The 8,753-nt window shown below is 37.8% G+C and overlaps 1 protein-coding gene across 2 annotated transcripts in view; it reads left to right on the forward strand.

Moving 5' to 3' along the window:
* The window catches only part of LOC137094647 (transmembrane protease serine 6), a 24,631-nt gene continuing 15,878 nt past the window's right edge, over positions 1 to 8,753 (forward strand). Inside the window, exons 1-5 of one of the 2 annotated variants that reach the window (XM_067460513.1) lie at positions 1 to 190; positions 303 to 435; positions 4,424 to 4,566; positions 8,368 to 8,435; positions 8,515 to 8,696. In XM_067460513.1, the coding sequence (XP_067316614.1) occupies positions 128 to 190; positions 303 to 435; positions 4,424 to 4,566; positions 8,368 to 8,435; positions 8,515 to 8,696 (589 nt within the window). In that variant the 5' untranslated portion in view covers positions 1 to 127. The remainder of the gene's footprint in view (positions 191 to 302; positions 436 to 4,423; positions 4,567 to 8,367; positions 8,436 to 8,514; positions 8,697 to 8,753) is intronic. The other variant, XM_067460512.1, reaches the window with a different exon arrangement.

The following is an 8,753-nucleotide window of genomic DNA, read 5'->3' on the forward strand; positions in this document are numbered from 1 at the left end:
CTGGCAAACACAAGCGAGTTCCCCCAGAACATGTGAAGAGCCGAGCATGTGTGCAGTCTGAGAGCCACCGAACCAGCATCGACGGAGCCGAAGATGAGCCCGAGATAACGGCTCGGTTCGGCGGGTGATGATGGAGCTCGGGAACGGGTTCACGGCGGCGGATCCGACTCAGGACCTCCACACCGACACGGTGAGAGTCGCGGGGTTTATCCGAAAACACAGAAGTTATTGCACGGCAAAAACCGCGAGGCTGTTCGAGAAGAACGTGTGAATATTCGTGTGTGTTTGGCGTTTATCCACAGGTATCGCGCGCCCATCCGAACCCGTCCCATAAAACGAGGAGGAGGAGCTTCCCAAAATGGCTGATTGGCTTCATCCTGCTCATCATCATCCTCATCTCGGCAGGATCTGCAAGTCTAATCTGGTACTTTCTGGGTGAGCACTCGTCTGCTAACCTTTACACTACAAAAAATGCTTTTCTTACTCAGTATTTTTGTCTTGTTTCTAGTCCAAACATCTAAAAATTCTTACATTAAGAAATATTTACTAGACTAGTACAAGTAATTGTCTTGTTTTGGGAAAAAATAACACTAAATGAAGAGAGTTTTTGCTTAAAATAAGATCAATAATCTGCCAATGGGGTGAGAAAAATAATCTTAATTCAAACAGAAAACAAGATTATTTTTCTCACCCCATTGGCAGATTAATTATCTTATTTTAAGCAAAAACTCTCTTCATTTGAGTTATTTTTTCCCAAAACGTAAATATTTCTTAATGTAAGAATTTTTAGATATTTTGACTAGAAACAAGACAAAAATACTAAGTAAGAAAAGCATTTTTTGCAGTGTGAACATGCATCATCCACCATGAAGGGAAACATACTCATTTAGTATATTACAGTAAAAGTACTCTAGTAAATACTACAGTTGAACCATACTATAGTAAATATACTACAGTAAATTAACAAAGTATAGTAAATACTATAATATACTACAATTTACTGTAGTATCTTTACCATGGTTCAAAAACACTTTTACTAGAGTACTTTTACTGTAATTTTACTATACTATAATATAGTATTTTTTCATGTGCTGGCTGCAATTTGCAGAACATGTAAAATACATCTGATGCATTTAAATAAAGTGGAGCAATTAAAGCTAAATACTAATTATAAAATGATCCAGATTATGATTGGTTGAGCGATGTTCAAAGCCCTGCATTAAAGGCACAATATGTATGATTTTTGGATTCAAATATCCAAACCACTAAACAGTGTTATATATTGTGTTGACTTGTGTACATTATCCCAAATGTTTCCAGGAATGTTTAAATATCTAACGCGCTCTCATGAAATGCGGTTATTTAGCACGTATTGTATTTATCGTGTGATTTATACAGCAAAATTAGTTTTTAGGTGCATATGATAAACATTATATCCCTGTTGGGTAGGTTTAGTGGTGTGAGCATATGTGTTATCATATGCACTCGAAAACGGCATAACATATGCATGTAAAAACGAATTATTGTGTATAAATAGCACGATAAATACAAAGTATTTATGAATGTCCGAATCATGAATCGATTCGCTGATTCATAACCGTTTGAATTTTTATTTGAGGATTGAACACAAACCCGGAAGAGAAGCCAATGCTGAATAAAGTCGTAGTTTTTGTTATTTTTGGACCCAAATGTATTTTGGATGCTTCAAGAGACTCTAATTAACCCACTGATGTCTCATATGGACTACTGTGATGATGTTTTTATTCCCTTTCTGGACATGGACAGTATAGTGTGCATACACTTGCATACGCTCTCGGACTAAATATAAAATATCTTAAACTGTGTGTGAAGATGAACGGAGGTCTTACGGGTGTGGAGCGACATTAGGGGGAGGAGTTAATGACAGACATTTCATTTTTGGCTGAACTAACGGTTTAAATGGCCTTCCTCGATGTGCTAATGTGGCTAAAGCTATCATTGTCTCTGACTGGATTCACAGAGACCAGAGCCTGTAAATGCTCACCTGTACAATTCAGAAGCGCACTTTTATTACTTTAAAATAAAACTAAAGACAAAGCTCTGATCTCAGTGAATACAGAGACGCCACTGTGAAGCGTCCTAACCAGCACATTCACAAAATATAACGTGTAGTACTTACATGTCCTGAGTTGATATTGATCCATCTTTGCAAATTCCTCTTTTGAAGTCCTGTTTTGCTGTGTGAGGTTCTACACACTCCAATTGTTTTTGTCCTTCTATCATGAGCTGTACAGGTTCCGCCCTGTTCTGAAAAGGGGGCGGGAAGAAGCAGCAGCTCATTTGCATTTAAAGAGAGACACACAAAAATTGCGTGTGTTTGCTGACACCCAAACAGGGGCTTTCAAAACATCCTATAATATATAATCAGTGGTGTATTTTAAGCTGAAACTTTACCTGAGACTTGTATTACATCTTGTGAAAAGGGCATTATATTCATTGAATTAATACGAAAAAACTCAACTGCATGAATTATAATAATTGTCCAGAAGTGTCCGTTTTCTGATGTGTGTGAATGCTAAAGAGCTAAACAAAAAAGCGACAAGACACAAGACAAAAAAACACATTTAGAAGACGTTTACACTACACCATTTTAACTAAAAAAAAGAAAACTTCCTATGCATTTTGGGAACGCAGATGTTTCTGTCTTTAGTTCGTCGTTGTTCTGTAAACGTGTCCTTGGTTGGACGTTCATCTAATGTTTTTTAAATGTAACTAACTGTTTCAGAGAGCATTCAGAAGTAACTAGTAACGATTCATCTACTACATCGATCTGTGCTCGGCAAGTTGGCCTTCCAGACGACATATATCGATCAAATATCTTTTTAAAAGGTAATCGATCGATTGTATCAATAATAGGAAATAACGCATTTGATTTAAGCACGTCAGACTTTATCTGGATATTTTTTCTTAACACTTTTAATGATAAAGGCGTTAAACGTTACTCAGTCTGCCTATGTGTGACGTCAGCCGCGCGGCAGCAGCTACGCAAAGAAAACAAAACATAACTTGGCGGATGACAGATCAGAAGCCAACAAGCAAGAAATGATCAGGCCAGCATTGCGGTCCAGTGTGAGAAAACATTTTGGCTTTAGTAAAGATGGAGATGTTCTAAAGAAGTCTCTCGCTGTTTGTATTAGCAGCAGGTTCAGCCTCTGATCATTCAAGCTGAAGAGATGCTGGCTGCACTTTATTTTTGATATTAATATTATATTTGTATCATTTTTATGTTGAAAAACAAGCAGAAGTAGCAGTAGTAGTGTGTTGGTGTCACTTACTGTACTTTTATTGAGAATGAGAGCAGAAAAGGTGAACTTCCTGTTAATTCAACCCAAACTGTTGGTTGCACTTTATTAAATAAAATCTGAACACATTTGCCATTAATCGTTTACTTGTTTGTTTATATCCATAATTAACTCATATTTGGTTCCCTTAAAAGAAACAACAGGAATCGAGGAAACTTCACCTGCACGTATTTATTTCAGTCACACTGATTTACATTTTCGGCTAAAATTTACTGAATTGATTTCAAGTCACTGAATCGTTTCGGATCGTATCGTTCTAAAGGAACCAATATCGTCCTTGGATTGTATCGACAACCTCAAATCGTGATACGAATCCAATCGTTGTTAAAACGAATCGTTACACCCCTAGAAGTAACGTTCCCAAAATGTTTGAAGAACGATACAATGCAACTTTCTTTTCAATGAAACATTTAAAAAACTGGACGTTTTGAACATTCATCAAACATTCAAAAATAATGTGTTTATAAATTAATGGCAATGTCAGCCAAACATATTTCATTCACTGTGTTCAGAGGGACAGGTGTCAATGTGAGTGTAAGCTTTAGCCACCCGTCGCACCCGTGTGTGTGTGTGTGTGTGTGTGTGATGGGCAGGTTTAGGGGCAGTGTAAGGGGATAGAAAATACGGTTTGTACAGTATAAAAACCATTACGCCTATGGAATGTCCCCACATTTCACGAAAACAAACGTGAGCCTGTTTATGTGGTTTATGAGGACACAAATTTGTATAACTACATGGGTATTACACTGGTATTACACTATAAATGTGGTTTATGAGGACATATCAAATGTCCCCATAATTCAATGGCCTTAAAAACATACTAAATGATGTTTTTTTGAGAAAGTAAAAATGCAGAATGTTTCCTGTGATGGGTAGGTTTAGGGGCTGTGTGTGTGTGTGTGTGTGTGTGTGTGTGTGTGTGTGTGTGTGTGTGTGTGTGTGTGTGTGTGTGTGTGTGTGTGATGGGTAGGTTTAGGGGCAGTGTAAGGGGATAGAAAATACGGTTTGTACAGTATAAAAACCATTACGCCTATGGAATGTCCCCACATTTCACGAAAACAAACATGTGTGTGTGTGTGTAGACTACAGGGTCTGGGTGCTGGAGCCGCGGGTGATTCAGCAATACACAGCCAGTGTCTCCATCCTGAATAAGAACTTCTCTGTGAGTCTGTCGAGTCACGAGAGCTCAGAGTTCAGAGCGGCGGCGGCGTCTGTGCAGAACATGGTGAGGCTGAAACACACAACACTTAAAGGGACAGTTCACCCAAAAATTAAAATGACCCTATTATTTACTCTCTCAAGTTTAAGACATTCTTCTTTCAGACAAACACTTTAATTATAAATTGTCCTGACTCTTCCAAGCTTTATAATGGCAGTGAATGACTGTTTCTGTTTTGATCTATCCATCATCAAAGTGCATCTATCCATCATAACAGTGCATCCATCCATCATAAAAGTGCATCTATCCATCATAAAAGTGCATCTGTCCATCATAAAAGTGCATCTGTCCATCATAAAAGTGAATCTATCCATCATTACAGTGCATCCATCCATCATAAAAGTGCATCTATCCATCATAACAGTGCATCTATCCATCACAAAAGTGCATCTATCCATCATAAAAGTGCATCTGTCCATCATAAAAGTGCATCTGTCCATCATAAAAGTGCATCTATCCATCATAAAAGTGCATCTGTCCATCATAAAAGTGCATCTGTCCATCATAAAAGTGCATCTATCCATCATAAAAGTGCATCTGTCCATCATAAAAGTGCATCTATCCATCATAAAAGTGCATCCATCCATCATAAAAGTGCATCTATCCATCATAAAAGTGCATCTATCCATCATAAAAGTGAATCTATCCATCATTACAGTGCATCCATCCATCATAAAAGTCCATCACAAAAGTGCATCTATCCATCATAAAAGTGCATCTATCCATCATAAAAGTGCATCTATCCATCATAAAAGTGCATCTGTCCATCATAAAAGTGCATCTCTCCATCATAAAAGTGCATCTCTCCATCATAAAAGTGCATCTATCCATCATAAAAGTGCATCTATCCATCATAAAAGTGCATCTATCCATCATAAAAGTGCATCTATCCATCATAAAAGTGCATCTGTCCATCATCAAAGTGCATCTATCCATCATAAAAGTGCATCTGTCCATCATAAAAGTGCATCTATCCATCATAAAAGTGCATCTATCCATCATAAAAGTGCATCTATCCGTCATAAAAGTGCATCTATCCGTCATAAAAGTGCATCTATCCATCATAAAAGTGCATCTATCCATCATAAAAGTGCATCTGTCCATCATAAAAGTGCATCTATCCATCATAAAAGTGCATCTATCCGTCATAAAAGTGCATCTATCCGTCATAAAAGTGCATCTATCCGTCATAAAAGTGCATCTATCCGTCATAAAAGTGCATCTATCCATCATAAAAGTGCATCTATCCATCATAAAAGTGCATCTATCTGTCATAAAAGTGCATCTATCCATCATAAAAGTGCATCTGTCCATCATAAAAGTGCATATATCCATCGTAAAAGTGCATCTATCCATCATAAAAGTCCATCTATCCATCATAAAAGTCCATCTATCCATCATAAAAGTGCATCTATCCATCATAAAAGTGCATCCATCCATCCTAAAAGTGCATCTATCTGTCATAAAAGTGCATCTATCCATCATAAAAGTGCATCTATCCATCATAAAAGTGCATCTATCTGTCATAAAAGTGCATCTATCCATCCTAAAAGTGCATCTATCTGTCATAAAAGTGCATCTATCCATCCTAAAAGTGCATCTATCTGTCATAAAAGTGCATCTGTCCATCATAAAAGTGCATCTATCTGTCATAAAAGTGCATCTATCTGTCATAAAAGTGCATCTATCCATCCTAAAAGTGCATCTATCCATCCTAAAAGTGCATCTATCCATCATAAAAGTGCATCTATCCATCATAAAAGTGCATCTATCCATCCTAAAAGTGCATCTATCCATCCTAAAAGTGCATCTATCTGTCATAAAAGTGCATCTATCCATCACAAAAGTGCATCTATCCATCACAAAAGTGCATCTATCCATCACAAAAGTGCATCTATCCATCATAAAAGTGCATCTATCCATCATAAAAGTGCATCTATCCATCATAAGTGCATCTATCCATCATAAAAGTGCATCTATCCATCATAAAAGTGCATCTATCTGTCATAAAAGTGCATCTATCCATCATAAAAGTGCATCTATCCATCACAAAAGTGCATCTATCCATCATAAAAGTGCATCTATCCATCACAAAAGTGCATCTATCCATCATAAAAGTGCATCTATCCATCATAAAAGTGCATCTATCCATCACAAAAGTGCATCTATCCATCACAAAAGTGCATCTATCCATCATAAAAGTGCATCTATCCATCATAAAAGTGCATCTATCCATCATAAAAGTGCATCTATCCATCATAAAAGTGCATCTATCCATCACAAAAGTGCATCTATCCATCATAAAAGTGCATCTATCCATCATAAAAGTGCATCTATCCATCACAAAAGTGCATCTATCCATCACAAAAGTGCATCTATCCATCATAAAAGTGCATCTATCCATCATAAAAGTGCATCTATCCATCATAAAAGTGCATCTATCCATCCTAAAAGTGCATCTATCCATCATAAAAGTGCATCTATCCATCCTAAAAGTGCATCTATCCATCATAAAAGTGCATCTATCCATCCTAAAAGTGCATCTATCTGTCATAAAAGTGCATCTATCATCACAAAAGTGCATCTATCCATCATAAAAGTGCATCTATCCATCATAAAAGTGCATCTGTCCATCATAAAAGTGCATCTATCCATCACAAAAGTGCATCTATCCATCATAAAAGTGCATCTATCCATCACAAAAGTGCATCTATCCATCATAAAAGTGCATCTATCCATCATAAAAGTGCATCTATCCATCACAAAAGTGCATCTATCCATCACAAAAGTGCATCTATCCATCATAAAAGTGCATCTATCCATCACAAAAGTGCATCTATCCATCATAAAAGTGCATCTATCCATCATAAAAGTGCATCTATCCATCACAAAAGTGCATCTGTCCATCATAAAAGTGCATCTATCCATCACAAAAGTGCATCTATCCATCAAAAAAGTGCATCCATCCATCATAAAAGTGCATCCATCCATCATAAAAGTGCATCTATCCGTCATAAAAGTGCATCTGTCCATCATCAAAGTGCATCTGTCCATCATAAAAGTGCATCTATCCATCATAAAAGTGCATCTATCCATCATAAAAGTGCATCCATCCATCACAAAAGTGCATCTATGCATCTATCCATCATAAAAGTGCATCTATCCATCATAAAAGTGCATCTATCCATCATAAAAGTGCATCTATCCATCATAAAAGTGCATCTATCCATCCTAAAAGTGCATCTATCCATCATAAAAGTGCATCTATCTGTCATAAAAGTGCATCTATCCATCCTAAAAGTGCATCTATCCATCATAAAAGTGCATCTATCCGTCATAAAAGTGCATCTATCCATCATAAAAGTGCATCTATCCATCATAAAAGTGCATCTATCCATCATAAAAGTGCATCTATCCATCCTAAAAGTGCATCTATCTGTCATAAAAGTGCATCTATCTGTCATAAAAGTGCATCTATCTGTCATAAAAGTGCATCTATCCATCCTAAAAGTGCATCTATCTGTCATAAAAGTGCATCTATCCATCCTAAAAGTGCATCTATCTGTCATAAAAGTGCATCTATCTGTCATAAAAGTGCATCTACCTAAAAGTGCATCTATCTGTCATAAAAGTGCATCTATCTGTCATAAAAGTGCATCTACCTAAAAGTGCATCTATCTGTCATAAAAGTGCATCTATCCATTGTGTTCGTCTGAAAGAATGTCATACACACTTAGGATGACTTGAGGGAGAGTAAATCATGGGGTCATTTTTGGCCTTTAATATAATCCTCTGACTGTCTGACAGGTTGAGAAGCTGGTGAAGTCCACAGACCTGTCCAGATACTTCAACTCCAGCGCGGTCTTCGCCTTCGGGTGAGTCTGGCGTGGCTCGTGGATCATGAGCTGATCTGAGCAGGAGCGGTCCTTAATGTGTCCTCTGGTGCTTCTTTAGGGAGGGCAGCCTGGTGGCTCATTTCTGGCTGCGTCTGTCCGTTCCCATCAGTCATGTGGAGAAGGTGAGCGTTTTGCGGCTGAACGAGAGTGTGTTCAGAGAGCTTCAGCGCTTCAGCGACGCTCTGCAGATCAGCAGCTATGAGGGCTTCCAAATGCCCTTGCCCTCGCTCAGCTTCACCGGTAACTCACGCGCTCACGTGTGTGTGTGTATGTGTGTGTGTGTGTGTGTGTGATGAC

The sequence above is a fragment of the Pseudorasbora parva genome, chromosome 12 (genome assembly GCF_024679245.1).
Source record: "Pseudorasbora parva isolate DD20220531a chromosome 12, ASM2467924v1, whole genome shotgun sequence".
In the NCBI taxonomy this organism is placed as follows: Eukaryota; Metazoa; Chordata; class Actinopteri; order Cypriniformes; family Gobionidae; genus Pseudorasbora; species Pseudorasbora parva.